The sequence below is a fragment of the Perca flavescens genome, chromosome 2 (genome assembly GCF_004354835.1).
Source record: "Perca flavescens isolate YP-PL-M2 chromosome 2, PFLA_1.0, whole genome shotgun sequence".
Taxonomy (NCBI): Eukaryota; Metazoa; Chordata; class Actinopteri; order Perciformes; family Percidae; genus Perca; species Perca flavescens.
In genome coordinates, this window is record NC_041332.1 from 21,317,712 (window position 1) to 21,345,544 (window position 27,833).

At 40.5% G+C, this 27,833-nt stretch overlaps 2 protein-coding genes across 2 annotated transcripts; one reads left to right on the top strand and one right to left on the bottom strand.

Annotated features, from left to right (window-relative positions):
- Positions 1–18,077: 18,077 nt before the first annotated feature.
- LOC114573962 (sialidase-3-like) lies at positions 18,078–19,539 on the top strand. The gene is made up of 2 exons (XM_028606223.1): positions 18,078–18,313; positions 18,422–19,539. The coding sequence occupies exons 1-2, from the start codon at positions 18,116–18,118 to the stop codon at positions 19,358–19,360; spliced, it is 1,137 nt and encodes a 378-aa protein (XP_028462024.1). The 5' UTR covers positions 18,078–18,115; the 3' UTR covers positions 19,361–19,539.
- Positions 19,540–25,372: 5,833 nt separating this feature from the next.
- On the bottom strand, positions 25,373–26,678 carry LOC114573977 (forkhead box protein D2). The gene has a single exon (XM_028606245.1). The coding sequence runs from the start codon at positions 26,561–26,563 to the stop codon at positions 25,652–25,654; it is 912 nt and encodes a 303-aa protein (XP_028462046.1). The 5' UTR covers positions 26,564–26,678; the 3' UTR covers positions 25,373–25,651.
- Positions 26,679–27,833: the final 1,155 nt, after the last annotated feature.

Here is a 27,833-nt window from a genome sequence, read left to right on the forward strand (position 1 = left end):
CACCGTGGATTTTGAGGTGTGTTTAGGATCATTATCCATTTGTAGAAGCCATCCTCTCTTTAACTTCAGTTTTTTCACAGATGGCATCAAGTTAGCGTCCAAAATTTGCTGAAATTTTATTGAATCCATTTTTCCTTCTACTCGTGAAATGTTCCCTGTGCCACTGGCTGCAATAAAACCCCAAAGCATGATTGATCCACCCCCATGCTTAACAGTTGGACAGAGATTCTTTTAATTAAATTCTGTGCCCTTTCTTCTCCAAACGTTCCATTGCTCATTCCTGCCAAAAAGTTCTATTTTAACCTTATCGGTCCACAGAACTTGTTTCCACAATGCATCAGGCTTGTCTATATGTTCATTTGCAAACTTCAAACGCAGATTTTTGTGGTGAGGACGTAGAAGAGGTTTTCTTCTGATGACTCTTCCATGAAGACCATATTTGTACAAGTATCTCTTTATAGTGGAATGGTGTACCACAACTCCAGTGTCTGCCAGATCTTTTTGGATGGATCGTACAGTCAAACGTGGGTTTTGACTTGCTTTTCTCACAATCCTGCGAGCTGTTCTGTCTGATATTTTTCTTGGTCTTCCAGATCTTGCTTTAAAGCATAATGGGTTCAATCAATAGTTTCCTTGATTGCACACATACTGTACATTGAACGTCAACAGTTGAACAGGAGCCTGAAAAGCAGCACGGCAACGTGTTTTCAAGTCAGGAGTGTAACAGTGATGATGTTTCATTGACCCTTCTGCAGTATAAGCAGCACATTACTATGTTTCTATGGCTACCAAAAAAAAAAACATAAGAAACCTGACAATTATATAAAAATGATGTATAGTGAGTGATGGTCAGTATAGGGTCAGTGAAGAAAATTAAGTTGACACAATAAATCTAAACCTTATGTACTCTCTTATTTTACTCATTTTATTTCCTATTTTTTGCTAAGTTGAGTTTCATCACTTCTCCATTACCCATTGCACATTTGCTTGTAATAATAATATTAAATGCCCAATAATAAAAATGATTGAAGGCACTGTCCATTTGAGTTGCAGAACAGGCAAAATGTGAAAACAATTTACAGCAATGAATGCTGAGATTTTGTGTGTGTGTGTATATATATATATATATATATATATATATATATATATATATATTTTTTTTTTTTTTTTTTTTTTTTTTTTTTACCCATAATTGAAAATGTGCAGAATAAAACCACTTGTGTAAATGTTCACCTATTGCTTGGGTTTTGTTCAAATTTGCACTAATAGTGCCATATCTGCCCCTACTCTTCAAACCAATATGAATTCAATTATAAAACAAGAGCCTATGGGCTTTTAAATACAAAGTTGTCACAGACACTTTTAAAAAAAAGAAGTTGTAATGCTAACATTCCACTGTGTGTGTGTGTGTGTCCAGTAAAATCACGCCCTTGGTGCGTAGAAATGCAGAAAAGAAGAGGAGACACACGCAGTCGAGAGCCTGTTACTCTCACTGGGAGGACTAGTCTGAATCAGTTGACCTCAATGCCTCAGTCTAACCTTTGGCTCTGAAGCGTCATCACCTGCGATGGATTACGTGCAGAACTTTACGAGTGCACTGCGGCTATTCAGACAGCCCAATCGCACTCACTTCCACTTCTGGCAACACAACTACAAATATTTCCATATGAGATGAGCACTGACAATAGTGTGTGTGTGTGTGTGTGTGTGTGTGTGGGGCCCTCGGGTCACGATGACACTGCACGGAACAACAGCGTATTGTGTCTTCCTCTCTCATATTTCTCATCATCAGCACTGCCGGCGTCCAAATTCCACTGGTGTGTTCACAGTGTGGCGGAGGGACTCGGCCCTGTTGTCAACCCCCATCCTGCAATAATAGGAAACACAGCATCACTTTTCCACTTTCTCCCTCACTTTTACACTCTAATTCAAAATATATGAGTTCCTGTTTGGAGCTCCCTCGCTCTGGACTTGATTGTTTTGGATTAAAGCTGCATGCAGTTTGCTTTCTTATCTAAAATGCTTTTGTTGATATAATGTGTTTTTCTGTGTATGGGTGGAGGTAGGAACACATTTGTAATGTAGAAACCACCTCTTCTCTTTTTGCACATTATACTGTATGTGCCAATGTACGAAACTCTGCCGGGTCAAAAGGAGAAATAATATCTAACTATCGGTCAGTACAGTAAGTGCCCTTGACTCATTCTGACATGTGAAGTGTGTTACTTAAATATCTCTATATATCTTTAAATACTGATGACATAACTTCTGTGTGTGGCTTTTGTGGATAATAAATGTTATTGTCTGGTTTTTGATAAAACATTAAGCTGCAAGCATATGGTTAAACTATTTGATCAACATTTTTACAAAAAATGTTTTAGGTTTTTATGAAAATGTTACAAAAACATGCATGCATGGAAGCAAAAACAGCAGGCCCATTCACACAACTTTGATGTCAAGGTATATTTGCAGTGCTAATTTTATTTCATCAAGCACATATAGCATATGTGACCATTTTGTTTCAACTACACCAAAAAAAAGTCTGTTGCCCTTTTCAGATTCCTTTGGTTCTCCACCACAGGATCTGACTTTCAAGGCCTGAATTTCAAAATCTACACTGCCCTATTTCCATACTTAATTTCTATCTAAATTGAAAGTTAGACATGGTTACATATTTACCAAAGTGCAAAGCACATAGGTTCAGTGATAGGCTAGTGTCCTCAGTGGTAGCTACAGTCCTGTTTAGACAGTCTAATCTGTCGGCTACACTGAAGCAGTTATGAGTTAAGATTCTTGCTCATGGGCACCTCAACATATGATGTAAGTTCTGCTCTTTCACTTTCCTAACTGTGCTAGTCTGGAAAGTCTAGACCAGAGAATCCACTTTTGAACAGCCTGTTAAACCTGCAGAGGTGCTTCTTTTCCTCACCCTAACCCTCTACAATAGGGGTGTGAATCTCCACTGGTCTCACGATTCAATTCGATTAGGATTATCCTGTCAACGATTTGATACGATTCAATATCCCGATGCATCATGATGCACCACCTCCTCAAATTTATTATATTTTGCTACACATGGTTTTCATCAATTCACAAATTCAAGCAGATATACAGTATGTGACCATCCATTTTTATTGCATCTGCTCTTAATAAAACACTTTCTGAATGTAGCCTGAACACAGCAGACAACAGGCAAAAACCAGAAAAGCAGCGACCGAAAAATCTGCGAGAAACATCAGTAGGCAAAAATTGATTATCGTCTGTCACTACATCGATGCAGACTCATCCACGTCCGCATTGTGATGCATCGATGCAGTGATTAATTTCAACACTTCTCTAAAAAGGACAGGTGTTTTTATTATTTTGTCTACCACATTTGTATCAATGAGGGTAGGTTAAATAACAAACACCTGTCAATATAATACAATATGGTTCAACAGCACCACAAACTGCAGCCTCCAAAATGATCATACAGTTGAATCATATCTTCTCTAAAACAGTTTCAACAAAAACTGAACATTAACCTTCATGAAGGTAGCATTTATTGTAGGACTGTTGCATCAGACTGCATTAGTCTAGCTACGTGCATCTAATAAACTGGCAAGTCAGTATATATAAAGGTGCCATTTTTGTCTAATGCGGTCAGATTTGATTGTTTTTTGTGTTTTGGTTGGCTCACCACTAGATGGCGACAAAGACTAAGTATTAAACTTGTAACTTCCAAGCTGCTGCTTGACTATTTAAAGGGACATTTTTTCAACCTTTTTTCTGTCTTTTATGGCATTCTTATCTTCACCATGAACCTTGTCATTATGTCATCTGTATTTAATAAGAAAATAAGTTGACATAAAGAGAAAAACTAAAGTCAAACCACTGTGTAAAAGTATCATTAGATGTACAGTATACGTAGGCAATAGTTAATATACAGTGACAATGTGATCAATGCACCCCATGTACCCAAAGAAAATGTTGAAAGTTGGTGGTGCTCCTTTTAATTTGGGACTCTTTCATTTTTAAAAGTTTGCATGTAAGTTAAGATCCTAAGTGTCCAGCTCTAATACCTTTAAATCAACATGGTGAAACTGAATTTTTGTCCCAGGTGGCAAAACCCTCAACTAAGCAACTTCAAATTCCCCTCTCACTCTCCGAGAGGAAAACAACAAGACACTGTTGTTTTCTGTCCATCGTTCCACAACCACATTCATTTGTGCTGTTTGTAAAAACAATTCCCAGCAATGAACACAGTGATATAGTTGTTACAATTATAAGAGTATTATTATATAATTATATAAGAGTTTGATTATCATGTTTATGTGCTATCAGAAACATATAACAGAATTAATATTTTAATAAAATTAATTAATATTATGTTTTATACACAAAACATATATTCTGTTCATTTCCATTTCTCTGCATTTTATTATTGCTTATATGTAAATGTACTGTAAGTACAGTTCTCCTTTTGTAGGCATGACGTTGTATACACACACACACACACTTGCTCGCTGCTGGTGGGCCGCCGCTGCACCGCTCAGTGCCTGGGTGGTCTGGACCAGGTGGAGGAGAGAGGGATTAACACCAGGCCTGCCTGAAGGAGGGGAGGGGGGGGAGTACAGAGGGAGAGAAAACAAGAGCTGGAGGAGGGATAGACATCTGTCCACCAGATGTGCTGTTACAACATAAGGAGGTAGTTTATGAAAAAGAAGGGAATGAAAAGGTTTTTGGTCACGAAGCTTAGTGACAATTGGATGCATTGTGACTGAAATAACATTCAGCCTCCCTCTCTTTCTTTCTCAATCACTCTCTACTTTTTCCATATGTGTGTGTTTGCTCTGGTTGTCTGTCATTTAGTTATATACATAACACACACACACACACTTTCTCTTTTCGTCTCTTCTTCCGTTCCCGGAGGAACTTCTGCAGGCTACTATTATACAGTATAAACCAGGGACGACCACCTGTCAAAACATGTCCAGTTACAGTGTGTCTGTTTTTAGGAGGGTGTTGATGAGAGGGAATGAGACGGGTTGAATTTACAGGGGAACAAAAGACTGATTTTAATATAGATTTTAGTGCTGAACATGAAATAAAGTAGAATACTTTATGTAGTACACTTCTCCACCTACAAATTCTACAAACCTGCAAAACATAAGAACTTACTTCTTTTGCATTTCACATATCGTGCGACTCGAGTGTGTGAGAAATAAAACCCTTTAATCTTAAAATAATAAAGGTCCTAGCTTTTACAGAACTTTCTGCTGAGTGATGAAAACTGAAACACTGGCAGTGAGTAGATCAATTCTATTTTGTTGTTGCTGTAAAAATAAATATCATGCAGCCATGACTACCAAGAGCAAGACAGTTAGTTATTACACACACACACACACACACACACACACACACACACACACACACTTTAATCATGTATTTACACTAAACCACCTTTGGAGACACACTATTCTACTGCAAGTGGTGCTTCCTGAACACACACACACACACACACACACACACACACACACACACACACACACTATGGCTTAGTGTCACGTCAAGTCAAGTCAACTTTATTGTCAATTCTGGAATATGTGCCAGACATATCAATTGAAAATACGTTTCTCTCCAACACGTACAAGGATAATATAAAAGATAAGTAATATATACAATTAAAAAAGATAAGTAATATGTACAATACAGTAATACATTATAAATAGTGCAAATGTAAGATATAACCAAACAGTATAGAAAACTAAAGATACACTGCATACAAATACACACACTCTGAGTCAAATCAGATCAAGTGTGTCGGCTGTACAATGCTCCACATCCAATACAAAAATGCATATTTAAAAGAAAACAAACTTTTCCCCCTGTTTTTTCTCACAACCAAAAGTCAGTATAATACATTTTACTTGTTTACAAAAATAACCTAACCACAAGATCGACTCAGACCAACAGACATGTGGTTTAGCTGGAAAAAGAAAAATATTATAGTTTAATTAATTAATTTTTTACTTATAAGGTCTTCAGCAGCTTCTTATCTTAACATTGTTTTCAAGGTCAAGAATAAACATTCACTCTCAACTTTTAAGCTGTCATGGACAAGAAGTCCTTTAAGTGCTTAGATTTCTTTCTTTAATTTGAACATTCCATTCAATTCCATGACAAACCATGGAGGAAAATGGTGAGATATGACCGAAAGCTCCAGAACAGCTACTGAGTAGACCTTGTGGTGAGAATGAACTTTCAATCTCACTTGCGTTTATTACTGTAATATGCACAGTGATATTACTGTTCTTTTTCCAGCTAAACCCCATTTTGGTCGTTGAATGTTGAATTATTGTGTTTAAACCACTAAATAGGTTAAATGAATCAAATCAAAGATTTGATTACAGCTTGCACCCGGCCTTTAGACATCTTTCTGCCCTCACCTCTGAATATTTGCAGTCGGATTTCTGCATTTGCTCAGCACACACTGCTTCTTCATCTTTTTTTCTGAGTTCCTATGCTGGATTCACTGTTTGTTCCCTCTGCAGCATGTGTGTGGTTTACAGCTGTTTACATAGCTAACACTTATTATTATACAGTCTATGAGCTAACAGTGGGTGAGCCCTGTTCAACAAGCCCTACCTCTGGGATTCAGGCCTTTCGAAGGCCTATAAACTCTGGATGAAAGCTAAGGCCAAATTAATAAAGTTTAACAGGATAAAGATGTGGCTTGTTAGACAGCACGACATTCAAATCCACCTAAATGACTATCTTTTAAATCTATATTTACAAGTTCCTGGCCATAGAACATCATATAAAGTATACAAGTTTGTGTTTGTGTGCATCCTGTTTGCATTACATATTTCACCCTTTCCATACAGTCTTTCCCTTAGCCTTCTTATTTCTCCCCGCTGGCTCAGTTAACCTCAAAGCTCACTCTCATAATGAGATATTAAGTTAAGCCAGCAAGCGTGGAAAGGCAAACACACACGGATACCTGTGGCCTCAATCCACATTCACTCCAGTGTTTGGTGTTACGTGGAACCATTAAAGGTTATTTTCGTTGATGCTCTGGTTATTGGCTGCTATTAGGTTTTTATCCCACCTGGCGCTGTAACTGTTGTTCTTTTGGAGCCGAGCTGAGAAACTTACCTTTCTCGTACAAGTTATAGAGCAATAAATGCTGAAAAGTCTTGTGTGTTTTCTTGGATTCTGAATGTAGAGGATATTACCAATATGAGTAGTGTGTGTTTGGCCTGTGTGTACACCAGAGATGGTACAGGAGATTTTTCAGATATTTTTACTTTACTATTTATTTTTGTACCAACTTTTTACTTATACTCTTTACATTTTTAACATGAATATTGGTACTTTTATACCTATTTACAAAATTGGCTCGTTACTTTAGTTTCAAATAATTTCAGTGGAATTACCATTATTTTTCGCGTCATCAATACCGAATTCAATCTAATTGGATGGGAATAGGCCGTTCTTGTTTTCGAGACCACTTAAGTTAACGACAGCCTTACTTGGTCTTGTCTCAAATCAACTTTATTTTGGGCTAATTTTAATGTTAATGTCTCAAACCTCTCAGACATAAGTTGGAGGACTCATGTTTGAATTCTCACAGAATCCCAGTTGAATTCATATCTTGCTACTCAGAATCTCCCAGTCTCCGTCACAATAATCATATATGTGATGTTTTAGGCCTACTGGCAGACATCCATTTAAAATGTAGGCAATGGCATATAAAGACCCTTTTGTCCATCTCCACTGAAGTTTCTCAGCTTGCACTCTAGTAACATTTGTGTGGTCCAGGTAGCTTTGCATAAAGAAATTGTTGTCAATCGCAAGGCTACTTTTACTTTTATACTTTAAGTAAATTTCCAAGCCTGTACTTTGTTACTTTTACTTGAGTAAAGAAGTTAAATCAGTACTTCTACTTTTACTAGAGTATTTTTTAAGACAAGTATCTGTACTTCTACTTGAGTACAGGAAGTGAGTACTTTTGCCATCTCTGGTGTACACACGTGTGTGGCTATATATCAAAGGTGCACAATGTGGTGGAAGCCTCAGACCTGGACAAAATGTCTTGAAAGGTAAACTTTTAAATCTACTTGGTACATACTTGGACACTTGGTAGCAGCAGAAACAAGTTGTGAACACAACATTGACATATCATCACTTTTTAAAGCTTTAATGCATTACTTTGTTATAATAATGAACGTCTGTTGGCCATTGCCAAATGAGTTGCTACAAATCTAATTAAGACTATCAGCTCCACACAACTCTCTCTGTCTAAGATTGTGGCGTCTGGTGACTTTCCCACGCAGAAACTTGAGTGAAGATAATTACCTCTTCTGAAGAGTGGCTACAAGTAACTGCATGGAGGAGGGGTGGGGGCATCGATCACGTAAGGCTTGTAACATGTGGACGCGCCGACAGTTTTGTTGTCATTACTTAGAATTCCTCATGGGGTGGGCAGAAACTACGCACTATAACTTTAAGTTGACATTGCAAACTTGTAGCAAAACGTCACTTATTTACACATCCAGAAGTTACGGAGCAACATTATCATTCAGTTAGAGTCATATTTCTGGCCACCTGATGAATGTCCATAATCACTCTCTTTTACCTCTGTTTTTGTCTCTATCATCTCCTAAGGGAAACATCTATCTCTTTAGCTGCTAAATGCTCCACCATGTTCATCAGCTAGTCTCTAACTGTGTCTGTCTGCTGCTTGGTATTGAGCAGTGCTCAGTGGATTTTTAGAGCTTTTTTTCACTGAAAACAGCTGCCTACTGCGGCCAAAAAAAGACGCAAAGAGAACAGTCAAAGTGAACAAAACAGTAAAGTTGCAGCTGGACAACTAAACAATGAGCTGAAAATTGCAATAAAGCCCCGTGAAACCCAGGGGAGTTGCAGATTCAGACGATGATTCTCTGTAGGTTTATCACTAACCCTTTCACATTGTCACATTATCGTTTTCCCATAGTCATTTTACACATTGTTATTTTAAAAAACATTAATTAGAGCCCCTTAAAATGAACTGCTCCTAGCAACTTCTATTGCAGCTTCCATGACAACTGTGGGAGGGATAGCCTAATGTTAGGGCAAGAAAAACAACCCCTTCTAAACAGGGCTAATATGAACACCATGATTATCAGAGGTTTCACCATATTTGCAACATGAGATTCAGTTTCACTAATCAAAACAAACACCACAGTTAGACCCAGGCAGGTCCCTCTAGGATTCATACAATTTTCTACAATATTTGAGCAACAATCATTTGTGAAACACGACACTGCCACCATTCAAGATCTAAAGACGTTTAACACAAGGATGCTATTTTTGCCACCTCCCACTTAAGGACAAAATACATGCTTTCTCCCTGTGTAATCTACAGCTTTCCATCAAAAAATTTCAAGTCTGATGTTTTTATGTAAATGCAATTTGAGAGCAGCACTTGTAGTTTTATAATTTGTTTGCTGTTAACAGACAAATGTTTGATCACTTGCTAAAGTGTTTAATTTCTTCATTTGTCATTTCATTGAAGCGTACAGCCTGACAGACAGGATCTGTCCTCTCCGCTACAGTAACACAGAGTATCCGATTTGAAGCATGTATCACTGTGGATGGAGCTGTTCGTTAGCTTTCGCACACACACACACACGTCCGTCACTAGCAGACTGAAATGAAACAGACTCCCTCACATCGTTATCCCCCTCCCATTCATCCTTCCTCGCTCAAAAACCAGGAAAGCTTGTATTTGTATGATTGGAAATCTGCTACAAATCTGGCAAACATATGTTGAGACATATTCAGCTTTCATGTCTTTCAACTGTTTGTTTTTTTATTTTTTATTAAAGAGTCTGCTTCTCTGCACATGTGCATCTTCCTTGTTTCGTATTCTTATTGTTTTTGAAGTGAATCCTAGCATTGCGTGGTTGCTGACAGTGCTCCACTTAGCGAGGCCTTCTGCCATGTGAGTGAACATTTGGGGGATTATGGTTCAAAGGGGGCTGCGCTGAGCTTGTACAGACAACTTGGGCAAGCATATTCAATTATTTCTGTTACAGTTTGGTTCCATATTGTTGTTCCCTTGTTCTGACGCCCATTAACTTGAAGTTGGCCTTTAGTTGGATCACCAATTTACTTTGAAGAACACAGACAACAGATACAGCACAGTCAGTTTATGAGACATGTAGTTAAAAAAGTGAAATATCACATTGACATAAGTATTCGTACCGTTTGCTACGACACTTGAAATTTAGCTCAGGTTCCCTCCTGTTTTCTTGTTTCTACACCTTGATTGCAGTCCAGCTGTGGTGAATGCAGTTGATTAGACATTATTAAAGGCACACACCTCTCTATATAAGGTCTCACAGCTGACAATACTTAATACTAATACTCTTAATAAGAGCACAAACCAAGCCATGAGGTTGAAGGAACTGCCTGCAGAGCTCAGAGACAGGTTGTGTCAAGGTACAGATCTAGGGAAGGCTACAAAACAAGTCAGATGTTGAGGGAGGAACCAATGTATATGGGATTAAATGAAATGAGATGAGACCTTACATGATGTGTGATACAACAAAATAAGTAATGTTGAAAAAGACAACATTGACAAATTGGACAAAGCCTGCAAGCTATTTCAGGCAGGCTGCGACACTAACATAGCCTTTTCTTTTCAATGCAATTTAATCATTTTAAATCCTTAATCACCCTTTTAATCATGGCCATATATGTAAATTGCCAGTGCTCTGCTACCTCTTTTGCTGCACATGGCATTTGGTGCTACAGCTGCCGCCCCTACTGCTGTTCCCATGGCATTTAAATCCCACCCCTATCCTAGCATCCACTTGTAGAGTCCTCCTTCTTCTGCTGTTCTGTGCTTGTACATATTCTACATTCACAAAATAATCCATTCCACGTGAGAAGGCTAGCTGAACAATAGTGATGGTGATTATTATTTTCATGGTGATGTAATGAGGATTTGTCATTCATTAACAACTTGCAACACCAGCATGATGCACAGAGACAAAATGAACAAAGAGAACAAAGCAGCTGAGAAGTTCACAAGCTTCACATATGAGCAGAGGAAAGAGCTTTTACGAGACTTGAGGCAACCAGGGTGGTCCTTAGCTGCATGCTCCGATGGGAGGCTTGTCAACACAACACAACAGCAGAAAACCTCCAAGTCATTGGACTCTTTCTAACTTCTCCAAACGGTGGCAGACACATCCAGAGCTGGCCAATTCAGAGAAAGAGTAGAGGCAAGATGGGTGGAGGAGATGGAGGAAGAGGAAGGAGATGAGTCTTCTACAAAAATAACAAAGCTGCTATTGATACTGACCTTGCTGTCTTACTTCTCCTTCCTGCTACCAACACCCCAAATTAGGTCTGGCTAGGACATCGGTATGGGAGAATTTGTTCCAATCCAAAACACTTCATAGCTGTTTGTTTTTGCTGCTTCAGATCTCCCAGTTTTGTTATAAAAAACAGTTAAAATCAGTCAGTTTGAATTTAAATTGCTCATATTATGGTTTTTGGCTTATATATCTTTTTTGTGCATGTTATAGGTTTACAAAGTGAAAAGGCCCAAAGTCCGCCCCAAAGGGACTTACCATCTCCAACAGAAAACACTGTTCACAAACTGCTCCAAACAGCTCTATTGTAGTCCAGTCTTTAATTCCGTGACGAACGTGCGTTACAAAGTAACACACGTTATAATGCTCGCCTAGCTGCTAGCGTGGCACGCCCTCATAGTCTGCTTCTGACTGGGTAGTAGTCCTTACCTAGCTACTGCACATGTGCGACTCCGAATAAAGATGGAACAGAAGTGAGATGCCTCACTCTGTAGCTAAAACAGAGCGCTCAACACACAGGGTGAAAAGAGGAGCTGCACAAAAATATGGTGTTTTTTGAAAATTAAACCATGTAAACCTATTCTGATATAACTTCTAAATACAATTATAAACCTGAAAATGAGCATAATATGAGCACTTTAATGGCAGTTGTTATGTGTATATATTTGGAAAAAATCTAAAGTAGAGATTTGTTTGATCCAAAAATATTTAAGCGTTATCAAGCCAGAGCTTATTAATGATCCCTCCAAACTCTTGTTTCCCTGGCTTGGATCTCCAGCACCTGTCAGCTCCAGTTTTTTTATGAGCACTGGAAGCAGGAGTGGATACAGAGCAGCAGGGTAGAGCAGTTTGGAGGGAGGAGAAGTTGGAGGAGGAGAGGAAAGGGGGATATTTGTGATATTTATGGGCTGCAGGGTGGCACATGGTACAGCATACAACACATTACTGTATGCACTGCTGAAGCAACAGATCTCACACAGTCCTATTTCAGAATTGATTTGATTGGTTGAGCTTTAACCCACCAGAAATTGTAAGAAAAAAAGATCACTTCCCTATTAGGCCTTTTCATGTAGCCTTTATGACCAGACATAATCTGACAAAATAAAACAGCAATTTTCATCTAATGCCAACATTGTACCAATGCAGAGAGCAGTGTGTCCTTGGTGAGTGCAGAGGTCTAATAGTGGGGCAGAGTTGTACATTTCATTTAACACAAAGTTAATTTGCAAGTTGAAGATGTATCTGCTATTCTTAAATAAAAACAGGGATGAGCTATTGCATCAAACGCAAATGGTAAAATCTCAAGGTAAAGGATGTCTCCTCTTTTTGTTTATTTATTGATTTCTGTCCTTGATTTGAATGAGGAAAGGCCTGAACAGTCACCTGCAAACTGTAACTGTACAACTGCTGAGTGTGACAGTACAGCTGGCTTAACAACATTGCCATATTGCAGGGCATGGTTTGAATGTGGAGAAGTGAGTTTCTGTGTTAGGAACTGGTCGATGTGTTGTGGGAGGTGGACAAGTGGAAATTAAAGACTGGCCTTTCCAGGAACTGAGCCACTATGACCTTATCTAAGAGTTTAGCATTCATTGCATAAGAGTAGCAATTCAAATAGCAGTGTCCAATGTGGCATATGGCCTATTGTTGAGAGTTGGTCTGAGTGAAAAAAAATTTCAAGCCGGAGTCCTGGACTCTATTTTCCTATATTTTTGTGTGTAAGTGACTGATAGGAACAACAGACTTTTGAAGTATTAAGTGTGGACGCTGTAACTACCAGCAACTGACAGGCTTAGATTATTAGTCTGACAACATTATGGAAAGGATCCCTACAGTGATAGGCCTTTTTAAAACCTTTTTAAGACCTTTCTGATTAACCAGAAACAGCTCTGTGGTCACTAGCGCTAAACCCACCAGACTCCATTCAAAAAAAGCAATACTTTTAGTGTATAGAGTCAACATATTTGTTTTTGGTAAACTATGTGTTTATTTCAACCAATACTAGAGTTGTGATAGTTGGAAACATGGAAAGACGACCCAAAATGGCTTTTCATAGTTTTATTTTGTTTTGTCAACTTTGAATGAAGTGTATTTTATGATGCTAAACTTACTTTTTATTTACATGGAGTCTGGGAACACAAACGCCATTTCACGGATGTTTTTAACAGAAAGCTCTACTTCCTTAGAATCCTTTCCATAATGTTATCAGACACTTAGAATATTAAGCTGAGCCTGTCAATGGCTGGACCAATGTCAAGATTGCTGTTCCCATCAGTCAAATAGACACCATGGAATACCCTGCAGCCATGTTACCAACTCACTCATCAGAAAAACCACTGATTTTGGACAGTTCTGCATAACCATGCAAATGTGAAATGGCAGAGGTTTTAGATGATACAAGCCGAAACTGCATCAAATTAAGTGTAGCATTAATAATAAGAACTTTATTCTTCTATTCACTGTTTTAGATTTCTTTCCTTTGATATATCTAGGAGGTGATATGTTATTTTTTAACATTCTTTCTTATACTGGATGATTTTACTCAACCATGGGCAACAAACCCTCACGTCAATATGAATTAGTGAAAGAAGAGAAAACTGTCTTTCATCCATCCATCCATCTTCGTCCGCTTATCCGGTGTCGGGTCGCGGGGGGAGCAGCTCCAGCAGGGGACCCCAAACTTCCCTTTCCCGAGCAACATTAACCAGCTCCGACTGGGGATCGAGGCGTTCCCAGGCCAGGTTGGAGATATAATCCCTCCACCTAGTCCTGGGTCTTCCCCGAGGCCTCCTCCCAGCTGGACGTGCCTGGAACACCTCCCTAGGGAGGCGCCCAGGGGGCATCCTTACCAGATGCCCGAACCACCTCAACTGGCTCCTTTCGACGCAAAGGAGCAGCGGCTCTACTCCGAGCTCCTCACGGATGAGTGAGCTTCTCACCCTATCTCTAAGGGAGACGCCAGCCACCCTCCTGAGGAAACCCATTTCAGCCGCTTGTACCCTGGATCTCGTTCTTTCGGTCATGACCCAGCCTTCATGACCATAGGTGAGGGTAGGAACGAAAACTGACCGGTAGATCGAGAGCTTTGCCTTCTGGCTAAGCTCTCTTTTCGTCACAACGGTGCGATAGATTGAATGCAATACCGCACCCGCTGCGCCCGATTCTCCGACCAATCTCCCGCTCCATTGTCCCCTCACTCGCGAACACAACCCCAAGATACTTGAACTCCTTCACTTGGGGTAAGGACTCATTCCCTACCTGGAGAAGGCATTCCATCGGTTTCCTGCTGAGAACCATGGCCTCAGATTTAGAGGTGCTGATCCTCATCCCAACCGCTTCACACTCGGTTGCGAACCGATCCAGTGAGTGCTGAAGGTCGCAGGCCGATGATGCCATCAGGACCACATCATCTGCAAAGAGCAGCGATGAGATCCCCAGCCCACCAAACTGCAACCCCTCCCCACCCCGACTACGCCTCGATATCCTGTCCATAAATACTACAAACAGGATTGGTGACAAAGCGCAGCCCTGGCGGAGGCCAACCCTCACCTGAAAAGAGTCCGACTTACTACCGAGAACCCGGACACAGCTCTCGCTTTGGTTGTACAGAGATTGGATGGCCCTGAGAAGAGACCCCTCACCCCATACTCCCGCAGCACCTCCCACAGTATCTCCCGGGGACCCGGTCATACGCCTTCTCCAAATCCACAAAACACATGTAGACCGGTTGGGCATACTCCCAGGCTCCCTCCAGGATCCTTGCGAGAGTGAAGAGCTGGTCCGTTGTTCCACGACCAGGACGGAATCCGCATTGTTCCTCCTCAACCCGAGGTTCGACTATTGGCCGAACCCTCCTTTCCAGCACCTTGGAGTAGACTTTACCAGGGAGGCTGAGAAGTGTGATACCCCTATAATTGGCACACACCCTCTGGTCCCCCTTTTAAAAAGGGGAACCACCACCCCAGTCTGCCACTCCTTTGGCACCGTCCCAGACTTCCACGCAATGTTGAAAAGGCGTGTCAACCAGGACAGCCCCTCCACACCCAGAGCCTTGAGCATTTCTGGACGGATCTCATCAATCCCCGGGGCTTTGCCACTGTGTAGTTGTTTGACTACATCAGTGACTTCCGCCTGGGAAATCGACGACAATCCCCATTATCCTCCAGCTCTGCCTCTAACATAGAGGGCGTATTAGTCGGATTCAGGAGTTCTGCAAAGTGCTCCTTCCACCGCCCTATTACCTCCTCAGTTGAGGTCAACAGTGTCCCATCCTTACTGTACACAGCTTGGATGGTTCCCCGCTTCCCCCCTCCTGAGGTGGCGAACAGTTTTCCAGAAGCACTTTGGTGCCGACCGAAAGTCCTTCTCCATGTCTTCTCCAAACTTCTCCCACACCCGCTGCTTTGCCTCTTTCACGGCAGAGGCTGCAGCCCTTCGGCCCTTCGGTACCCTGCAACTGCCTCCGAGTCCTCCGGGATAACATATCCGGAAAGACTCCTTCTTCAGTCGGACGGCTTCCCTGACCACCGTTGTCCACCACGGTGTTCGTGGGTTACCGCCCCTTGAGGCACCTAAGACCCTAAGACCACAGCTCCTCGCTGCAGCTTCAGCAATGGAAACTTTGAACATTGTCCACTCGGGTTCAATGCCCCCAGCCTCCACAGGGATGCACGAAAAGCTCCGCCCGGAGGTGTGAGTTGAAAGTCTGTTGGACAGGGGCCTCCTCCAGACGTTCCCAATTTACCCGCACTACACGTTTGGGCTTACCAGGTCTGTCCAGAGTCTTCCCCACCCTCTGACCCAACTCACCACCAGATGGTGATCGGTTGACAGCTCTGCCCCTCTCTTCACCCGAAAGTGTCCAAAACATACGGCCTCAGATCAGATGAAACGATTATGAAATCGATCATTGACCTTGGCCTAGGGTGCTCTGGTACCAGGTACACTTATGAGCATCCCTATGTTCGAACATGGTGTTCGTTATAGACAATCCATGACTAGCACAGAAGTCCAACAACAAACAACCACTCTGGTTTAGATCAGGAGGCCGTTCCTCCCAATCACGCCTCCAGGTGTCTCCATCATTGCCCACGTGTGCGTTGAAGTCCCCCAGCAGAACAATGGAGTCCCCACTGGAGCCCCATGCAGGACTCCAGTCAAGGTCTCCAAGAAGGCCGAATACTCCGAACTCCTGTTTGGTGCATATGCACAAACAACAGTCAGAGTTTTCCCCACAACCCGCAGGCGAGGGAGGCGACCCTCTCGTCCACTGGGGTAAACTCCAACACAGCGGCGCCAGCCGGGGACTTGTGAGTATCCCCACACCCGCCCGGCGCCTCACACCCTGGGCAACTCCGGAGAAGAAAAGAGTCCAACCCCTATCCAGGAGTATGGTTCCAGAACCAAGACTGTGCGTAGAGGTAAGCCCCACCAGATCTAACCGGTAGCGCTCCACCTCCCGCACCAGTTCCGGCTCCTTCCCCCACAGAGAGGTGACGTTCCACGTCCCCAGAGCCAGCGTCTGCTGCCCGGGTCTGGTCCGTCGAGGCCCCTGACCTTCACTGCCACCCATGTGGCATCGCACCCGAAACTGTCTTTAAATCCAACAAATAAGAAGTGTACAGGATTCCTGCTCTCTTCTACGACAGAGACAGAAAACTCCTTATGGCCTTTGCAGAGAAGCGGAGGACTTCAGATGATGCCAGCGGACTGGCGCTGGTCTTAAAGTCAGGAACGATCAACCAGGATGAAACCACTCATGAAGTGACAATTGAGGTAATTATCTCAAGCAACTGTTTTATTGGTACATTGTGATGATATTCTTTTCAACTTTATCCAGGCTTTGTTTTTTGTTTTTTAACATTTGAGTAATATCTTTTATAGTGGTCAGAGCCGATTTCTGAACTGGTGAAGGCACGCCTTGATGGACATCATCCGATGAACCCATGCCCGGTTTATGAGAAGTGTTGAGTAATAATTTACAATCAATATTATGATTACTATCCATTAAAATGATGGATTGTGATTTCAGATGTAACAATCAATAAAATGTATGTTGTATGATACTGTACTAACATATAATGCTTCTGATGTGTAATTTCAAAGATCCTATATTGACAAAGAGTTTATGTTGTATGTTAAATGTAAAGAATAAAACAAGAATGTAAGCATGTTCTTTATTGGTTTTCTAAATAAGGCACGGGGACTTTTGTTTGATTGAAAAAACAAAAAAACTTTTACAAAACAACAGTTAGTTCAACACCCATAATAGTCACTTCTTACAGTATAGCATTAACACCACATCCCTAGTTTATTAAAGATAAATTAGTTAAATAAAGTTTTCCTGGCTCTTGCTCCATACTTTATGAAACATGAGAGTGGTATTAATCATCTCATCTAACTCTTGGCAAAAAAAAAGAAGTGAATTAGCATACTTTCCAAAATCTCTATTAATGACAAATCAATGTGATTTCTTAGTATTTATGATGTAAAAAAAAATCCCTTCACATTAGGTTATCTTATCAGTTGAGGGAAAGTGCTGTTTTACTGATTAAAAGAAAAGTAGGAAACATCTGTTTCCTGGTCTGTTCGTTCACCTGCAAAAAGTGTTTGGATTATGATTTTCCCATTGTCCAAGAAAGACTCCTTCCTCATTCACAGAATGCACCACCCAGCCTGATATAAAAACAGAAGGCAAACTTTCATAACTCTGAAGGAGAAAGCTGCGTGTCTTCCTTTCTTATACTGGATGATTTTACTCAACAATGGACAACAAACTAGAGAAAACTGTCTTTGAACAAGAAGTGTACAGGATTCCTGCTCTCTTCTACGACAGAGACAGAAAACTCCTTATGGCCTTTGCAGAGAAGCGGAGGACTTCAGATGATACCAGCGGACTGGCGCTGGTCTTAAAGTCAGGAACGATCAACCAGGATGAAACCACTCAGGAAGTGACAATTGAGGTAATTATCTCAAGCAACTGTTTTATTGGTACATTGTGATGATATTCTTTTCAACTTTATCCAGGCTTTGTTTTTTGTTTTTTAACATTTGAGTAATATCTTTTTTAGTGGTCAGAGCCAATCTCTGAACTGGTGAAGGCACGCCTTGATGGACACCGTCCGATGAACCCATGCCCGGTTTATGAGAAGACCAGCAAAACACTTTTCCTGTTTTTCATATGTGTTGAAGGAACTGTCTCAGAGCAGCAGCAGATAGCTTCGGGCTGCAACAAGGCTCGTCTCTGCTATGTTACAACTAAAGATGCTGGCCAAAGTTGGAGTGACGTGACTGATTTGACCGAGTCACTTGATGAAATCCAACAGTGGGCCACATTTGCTGTTGGGCCAGGCCATGGTCTTCAAACAGAGGGTGGTAGATTGATTGTACCAGTTTATGCTTATGCTTCTGGCTCCTGCTTATGCTGTTGTAGCACATGTAAGCCTATTCCATATGCACTCTCCTTGTATAGTGACGATAAGGGCGATACATGGCAATTTGGAAAAATGTTACAAAATGAGTCAATTGAATGTGAAATGGCAGAGTTTTTTGATGATACAGACAACAGCTTCATCTACTGCAATGCCCGCAATAAGGGATGCTATCGAGTAGAAGCTGTCAGTAAAAATAATGGAGATGAATTTACCAAGCTGGGCAGAAATCTTGTGGAAACAGGTGGAGGCTGTCAGGGAAGTGTGGTCTCCTTTCCAGCTCAGAGTGAATCTACTAACCAAAGCCAGAGCCCAAACAAGTGGCTGCTCTTCAGCCACCCAAGCGATAAGTCCAAAAGGGTAAATCTAGGAGTGTATCTGAATACATCTCCAGGCAGCTCAAATGCATGGAGCAAACCCTACATCATTTACCGTGGACCCAGTGGTTACTCCGACCTGGCTTACATTGATGACGGTTGGTTTGCATGTCTTATGGAGTGTGGGAAGCATCGTGAAACTGAACAGATAGCCATTAAGGTTTTTGACTACAAAGACATCAAGCAGGGCATTGGAGAGTAAAAATAATTGCTTTACTTGACATGACACATTTTGTGTTCCTCATATGAAACCTGTTGTGTAATACAAGTAATACTATTCCACTGAAATGCTTTTTGACACTGCTGAATATATTTTAAGTGTTGAGTAATAATTTACAATCAATATTATGATTACTATCCATTAAAATGATGGATTGTGATTTCAGATGTAACAATCAATAAAATGTATGTTGTATGATACTGTACTAACATATAATACTTCTGATGTGTAATTTCAAAGATCCTATATTGACAAAGAGTTTATGTTTTATGTTAAATGTAAAGAATAAAACAAGAATGTAAGCATGTTCTTTATTGGTTTTCTAAATAAGGCACGGGGACTTTTGTTTGATTGAAAAAACAAAAAAACTTTTACAAAACAACAGTTAGTTCAACACCCATAATAGTCACTTCTTACAGTATAGCATTAACACCACATCCCTAGTTTATTAAAGATAAATTAGTTAAATAAAGTTTTCCTGGCTCTTGCTCCATACTTTATGAAACATGAGAGTGGTATTAATCATCTCATCTAACTCTTGGCAAAAAAAAAGAAGTGAATAAGCATACTTTCCAAAATCTCTATTAATGACAAATCAATGTGATTTCCTAGGATTCATGATGTAAAAAAGAAATCCCTTCACATTAGGTTTTCTTATCAGTCGAGGGAAAGTGCTGTTTTACTGATTAAAAGAAAAGTGGGAAACTTCTGTTTCCTGTTTTCAATGAATAAACAGGTCGGATTGGTACAACAACCATGTAACCAAGTATGACTTTACTGTGTGACAGTTGGTTTGTGTTCATTTAAATATCTGGTAATGTGGTAGAATATGCACAAAAGTGCATTATTAACTTACGGGATGAAGGCTTTAAGGTTTGCCCTGCTTTATTGCCTGATTTCTTGAAGAGGGACCCTGTAACAAAATCTAGTTTTAAAACTTGTGGTGGTGGTGGTTATAATGTACATGTATTCATGACTTTATGACGTTATTAGTCAGCTGGTAGCCAAACAACCGATGAATGAGCTACTGTTGGTGAAGCATACATGAAGCAGATAAGGTAAGGTGACCAGATTTCTGAGACTAAATCTGGGGTTCTATGTGTGGAATAGTTCCATGTCTCTTTGTAATTATGACATATATTAAAAAAAATTATGGCAAAAGATATTCCCCACAATTATGCATATGCCTATTTTTGAAAAGTAAGTGATTTACAACCAGAAGTGAGTACAACCAGCAGAACACTAATTATAATAATAATTATCATAATATTTAATGTTTTTGACAAAAAATATTCCCCAAAATTATGACTATGCATATGAATATGAATATGAATTACTAAGTGCTGTACTACAAATAGCATATTTGAGGTAAGTTTGGAGACACTACCTTATTTAATAATTTAATTAATCAATATTTTTGTTGTATCTCGCGGTGTTGTAGTTTGTAGACGGTCCCTATAAGCACTTGTCTTACTGTCGTCTCACCGCCAGCTGCTTGTAGAGATGTTATTTCTCCAGGTTGAGGGCGGCTCGTTTTGATGAAAATGAGTTTGTAGCTCGCTGTTTACCTTACTACGGTAGGAAAGATGCGTCGTTTGTGATTTAATAACCTTTCGCTGTAGAGTAATTGATCCCGGAAGTTCGAATCTGTGAATATCTTTCTAACTTTACCGAAGTTGAGCTCTGAGCAGCACTTGCTCTGGCTGTCTTTAGCCTGCGCGTGTAGGGTGTACAACTATGGACTATGAACGTCTGTTACATTCAAGCCATTGCCAAATGATTTGATACAAAGTTAATTGGGCACAGAAAATCTAGCAAAGACAATTACCTCTTCTGAAGAGTCCATAATGTTTTTTTAATCCTCTGTATCCTCTCTGGCTACTAGCAACTGCGTGGAGGAGGGGTGGGGGTGGCGCTCGATCACGGAAGGCTTGTATAATGTGGATTTGCCACTAGTTTTGTTATCATTGCTTAGAAATTCCTCATGGGGGAGACAGAAACTACGCACTACAGCTTTAATGAAATACTCCTTTGGATCCTATTGTTTTGGAGGACTTGAGCGATAAATGCACCTGTCGGTACCCAATCCGTGCTGCCTGCACGATCCGTCCTGCGCTTGCGCAAGATGTTCGTGCATGCACAGATGATAATCCTGTTGTACGAGGATTTACGATACTGCACGATCTGTTCCACGCTTCCAGCTAATTTGGCTACCGTTAGCTGAGACAGCATGTAAAAGACCCTCAAACCTGAAAATAACCATTAAAATATATAACAGCTGTTACGTCAGTTCTACTTTATTTGTGCTCATTTAAAATACAATCAATCAATATTTGTCTATTGTTATTACTGTAAAGTCTTAATTTAGCTGTAGCCTGCTTTTCCCAGTGTTTAGTTTCGAGTTAACGTTATTTTAGACTGAATCAAGCTGGCAGCTAGCGGTTAGCCGAATTAGCTGTTAGCTAAACTAGCGTTAGCTTCCTGGTGGAGGCCAACCGTTCTCTTAATACATCCATGAGGCTAACAGCAGACCGCTACAACTACGACAGATCGTGCAGTGTCGTAAATCCCATGGATGTATTAAGAGAACTCGTAAAACAGGATTATCATCTTGCGCATGCGCAGGACGGATCGTGCAGATCAGCACAGATCAGGTACCGACAATACCATTGCAGCCAGGTAGCTTTCCGATAATAGCTCTTCTTCAGGCTTCTGATTGGCCAGCATGGCTTTAAGGTTAGGGTTACATCGCCGCCTGTTGGTTTGGCATGCTCTTGACAGCATTTTTATTGTTTTTTTGCATTTTCATTTGGAGATTTTTTTAAAACAGTACTTGTGTGCAGGGAAAACACAGTTTTCACACAAAAAATGTGTATATGTGGACTAGGCCGGAAATTGATTTACTTATTTGGGAACAAAAAAGTCTATACATGTTTAAATTCTTTTAAATGTAAACTGAGATCTGGACAATAGTACAATTTGTGTTTAGAAATGTATGGTAGCATGACAACATGCTAATCTAAATGAATAAACATTCAATGCTTAAAAATTACAGTCCTTAACTTTTTGTAGCTACAGTATATGTGTACAGTACGTATGGTTCATGGGAACAGCCTAAAACGTTATACCTGTTAAATATTAGCCTGTTAGCATGCTGATTGTAGCATTTAGCTCAAAGCAGTGCTATGCCTACAGCCCCACATAGCAGCTAGTATGACTGTAGACTACTGGAAAACAGTATGTAAACTTAGTGTATTATCCAGCAAATTAACTGAATTAAAATTTAAAATAAATATTTTTATGCTTAGGTTGAGCGATAAGATATGTATTTTGTCATTTGAGTGAAATTGTCCTTTCGGTCATGTTAATAGTTTAGGTGGTACAGGGTGGGAAAGAATGAAAACAGCACAAATGCCAGGAGGAAGTTGCAGGAGAATAAAAAAAGATGAATTGAAACCAAATGTCACAGAGCCTGTAGCGGCCATGCGTTGCTCTTGATCGCCCTTTGCGTTTTGTTTGTTGACCAAGAAACTGCAGCTTGCACACAAAGACAAATTCTCAAAGATGTTGGATCAGTTAACGGGGGACTGAGGGTGAGCTGATTACGTCATATATCTGGCTCTCTGTGTTGGCCGCTGTAAGTGTCCGCTTGTTTGGAGGCTAAACACAGCTGGAGAAAATTGGACAATTTCTGCAATTGTCTCATTTTATGCTTTTGTTGTGGTCCTATTCCCCAAAGCCCTGGCTATAATCAGACTCATTTGTTCCTAGCACATCCACACCTCTGAAAGATAGTTCAGGCTCTATCAAGCAATTCTGAGCATGTCTGTTTGGATGAAAAGTTGTCAGTAGAAATAAACTGCATTGTTACCTTGACCTTATGTTCGTCATTCCCTCTCTGCGTAATGGACATGTTACACTCACTCTTGTGAACTTTTGTATTACATAATCTTTTTTAGCCAGTAAAAGAATAAATAGATGAAGAAAATGAAAAGTTAATTATGATTAAAAAAAATGCTTATAGTAAGTCTAAATGTCAATGTAGGATACTAAATTAAAATTAGCCTTTAAGAATGTAAGTGAAAAGTTTGACTTTTTAACTTTTCGTCTATATACATATATTATGAGCTCATGGGTGGCTCTGCTGTTATATGTCTCTGTCGTCTGTCCAGTCCAGGTTTTAGGGATTGGAGTGGGGTCCTCTCTTTCTTCAAATATACACACTCCGTCACATTTCCTGTCACAGGGCTCATGCTGCGGCCCACCTCATGCTTCACTGACTGACTTTAATGGGCCATACTCCATGGAGATATATGAAGATCTTTTTTTTTTTTCAAAGAGAGAAACAGGACTGTGTGCTGTAATTGAATAAAGCAAATTCGTCCCTAAGGAGTTATTTAGGTGGAAGGCATCTGTTTACAGATGAGCCACATGACACTTACACCAGCAGCTACATCCCTGGAAAGATTTCCTTTATACATTTGTTCGTCTGGGGTTGATCAAAGTAATAGTGCAAAAATTGTTCCTACGTCCTTAGCTGTGTTAATCTCCTTGCACCTCATGTTTTAATTTGTAAAATATAGAAACTTTAAGACTAAAATATACAATGGATTGCATGGTTTTATAACACATTAGATATTTCATGTAAAGTTTGAGTTTCCTCTTGTACGGAATGTTATTTTGCATTAATGGCAAGAGGACTCTGCAGGAAAGCAGATTAACAATCAAAACACTGCAGATTTGTTCTAATCTCTCATTAGCCCATGATACTGCTTCTTCTTACCAGTGTCAACATATGCTTACACCTGCTTACACACTCACCTTGTTTTACAAACTATAATCTCTTACAAACACAGATATGAACTAAATATTGTACTTTTAACTCAAGTAACTACAGCCATCGGATGGAGTTTCCTCAAACATTAACAAATAACATTTTGCATGTAAACCCATACAGCTTTATGCATTTATTTATAACGAACTAACAGATAAACTTCACGTAAAATAGTGATGCATCTCTCAGAACAAAGGGCCAATCTGCATGGTGACTAGCCTTACCTTTAGTTATTCAGTAACTACATTTTAGCCTACTGGTCATACATTTACCGTACTTAAACAAATCTTGATTGTGTATTTTTCAGTTGTGGTGTTGCTACTTTTTCTCAACGATCTGAATCTTTCCTCCCTTAAAGCACCCACACTTCTACCACTCATATTTCTACATAACAAAACAAACAGCACCTATTAGGCCGATTAAAGCCTGCAGTGCAGTTTGAACTTGTAATAGCCTACCTGACGGCCAGATGAACAGATGTGTTTGATAATCATGCTGAACACTGCGCTGCTTATTCAGGCTGCAGAGGCTGACAAGGCCAGCGTGTGATGTGATGTGGAGGCCTGTTTTTAAAGCAAAGACCTCTTTCAAACATGATGTGGAAGAAATCACATAGGCTACTCAAACGGACAATCAATAAACAAGGGAGGGAGAAATCAAATGTGTTCATGCTTAGAACATGTGTTGACATCTGATCCATCATCCACAGCAAAATAAACGCAGCAATGTCGTCACATTTGAACAAATTACATTTATTTTAGATAAGTGTAAGTAGGCTGTGTTTGTGCAAATCCATAGGCCATATTGAATAGGTTGAACATTTACCATGCACATTTGGATTGTTATTGGCTCCAAGAAGGTCTAACTGCATTTCACACATAGGCTACTAGCCTACTTTTTTATTTATTACAGTAGGCCTATTTGTATTAAAAATTAAATTTATTCTGATCTTTACAAATTAAATGGCCACCTTTGCCCAAAAAATATTTGAAAGCATATTATTATTGTTGTTGGTATATAGGCATAATTATTTGTGTTGAGTTTGGCTATATTAAGAATATGGAATAAATAGCCTACTTTTGTGATTTATTTCTTCTTCTTTTAAACTCTACACAAATCTTACAGTTAAATGTAGTCTTAATTTCGTAGAAACAAGGAGAAAGAAAATATGTAATAGCCTACAATCAACCAAAATGTAAAAGAATCGTATAGCGATGCTATTTGATTGTATGACGATAAACTCTGATATTTAAATCATTGTAGACTCTGAATTCCACCACGTTCTATTCCAAACATAACTGTAAAATATCAATTCAAAAACAAATATGGAGGCATGTTTGCATAAAAAAGTGTATGTGTACATAAAGTAGGCTACCATGGGTTTATTCTCAGTCGAAGAATAAGAAGATTCCGTTCAAGAAAGGCGTCATTAAGCTACATTAAATTAAATTAGACGAAACTTTTAGGATCCCAGTAGGGAAATGGGAGAGCTGAGAAGCAGGGTAGTTCATTCCGTGCAGCGAGACAGGAGGAACGAACGAGCAGTTTGGAGCCAGAGATGGGACAGCCGTGCAGCGTCCCGGGTCGAAATGTTCAAAGGTTCGACACGAGGGGAAATTGTTGGAGAGGAGAGAGGAGAGTGCAGGTATGATGCTGCTTACAGGTGGGATGCTGGGAATAGTGTGGGGGCTTAGTCGACTTCTGAATCCCAGTTCGTGGTACAACTCAGGAGCCTGGAGACAAGAACTCATCCTGTGCCCTCCGAGGAGAGGAAACACGGGCATCAGGCTGCGCTCCTTCGCCCTGCAGTCCTTCAACGCCCCCAAATAGAAATGTTGCCTCTTGAAGCGTTTCCTCCGCCGAAGAAAACTCCCGTTTTCAAACATTCCTGCCGACATGGGATCCAGTGTCCAGTAATTCCCCTTGCCAGGATTCCCAGGCTCCCGGGGCATTTTGACAAAGCAGTCATTTAGAGACAAGTTGTGACGGATTGAGTTTTGCCAAGCAGGGAACTTCTCCCGATAATACGCAAAGCGCTGGCTGATAAAATCACATATCTCACTGAGGGTGAGTCTTTTTTTCGGGCTCTGGAGGATGGCCATGGTGATGAGAGCGATGTACGAGTACGGAGGCTTCACCGAGGCGGTTCTCTTGTCTGGACCATCCTTTAGCCGGGCTGCAAAGTCTCCCTCCTCCCGCACTTGAGGAGCGAAGGATGAAGCGCTTTGCTCAAACTCGGGATTACTCGTATTTATCACTGAAAGACCTGTGGTCTTCAGATCGTCACTACCATCCGTCTGTCCCCCTACGTCAAGGTCCGTCTCCTCCATGCGCTTGCTGTCCAAGGTCATAGTCCGGAGTGTCCGGTGGCACGGCGGCCCAACAGGCGCTCTACTTCGCCCGCCTGCATGGGTCAGAACAGCAGACCCCCTTCTCCCCTTTCATTCACAAAAAAAAGCTGCGCATCTGACTTCATCTTAGACTTTTTGGCCTCCCATTCTAAACTTTCTCCTCCTCCTCCTCTTGCAAGCAATCTGTCTTCATCAAAACAAAGCAGATGCAAATCAGTAACGGGGAGCTCTAAAACTTAAAGGTTTAAACTAAAGAGTGAATGTATGATAATGAGGAGATATAGCCTAATTGATTATGCACAGATCTCAAACTTCTCAAAGTCGTTTTATACACCACTAGGCACATTGGCTCTGGATTCTCTACTTGTTTTAGTTTTTAATCCCAACTTTTTAATCCCAACCAACCGTGCAAGCTCACATAATACAATGTAGGCTACATCAAGATACAGCATAACATAAATCCTATCATCACCCGATCATCAGTGGTTAAAATCGCCATCATCAGTCACCAATTCTTTATGGAAGAGGAAGACTAACTTCAAACGTGTATTGAGGATATAAAATCCTGGATGACCCACAATTTATTGTGATAGGACCAACGCACCGCCGAACTTCGTTTTCGAAAGATATAGTTACTCTGGATGGTATTACCCTGGCCTCCAGCACTGCTGTCAGAAATCTAGGAGTTATTTTTGATCAGGATATATCCTTCAACGCCCACTTAAAACAAACCTCAAGAATAGCCTTTTTCCATCTTCGTAACATTGCCAAAATTAGGAATATCCTGTCTCAAAACGATGCTGAAAAACTAGTCCATGCATTCGTTACTTCTAGACTAGATTACTGCAATTCCTTATTATCAGGTTGCCCAAATAAGTCCATTAAGACTCTCCAACTGATCCAGAATGCTGCAGCACGTGTTCTGACGAGAACTAAGAGAAGAGATCATATTTCTCCTGTATTAGCTTCTCTGCATTGGCTTCCAGTGAAATATAGGATTGAATTTAAAATCCTCCTCCTGACTTACAAAGCTCTAAATGGTCAAGCACCATCATACTTAGAAGAGCTCATAGTACCTTATTGTCCCACTAGAGCACTGCGCTCCCAGAATGCGGGGCTACTTATGGTTCCTAGAGTCTCTGGAAGTAGACTGGGGCCAGGGCCTTCAGCTATCAGGCTCCAGTATTATGGAACCAGCTCCCAGTCGGGGTTCGAGAGGCAGACACCGTTACCACATTTAAGAGTAAACTGAAAACCCTCCTCTTTGATA

Bases quoted from the DNA above. Each gene is read 5' to 3' on its own strand.
- LOC114573962 (XM_028606223.1), top strand. From the start codon at position 18,116: ATGGACAACAAACTAGAGAAAACTGTCTTTGAACAAGAAGTGTACAGG. The intron at 18,314-18,421 runs GTAATTATCTCA...TATCTTTTTTAG, and splicing joins CTCAGGAAGTGACAATTGAG to TGGTCAGAGCCAATCTCTGA.
- LOC114573977 (XM_028606245.1), bottom strand. From the start codon at position 26,563: ATGACCTTGGACAGCAAGCGCATGGAGGAGACGGACCTTGACGTAGGG.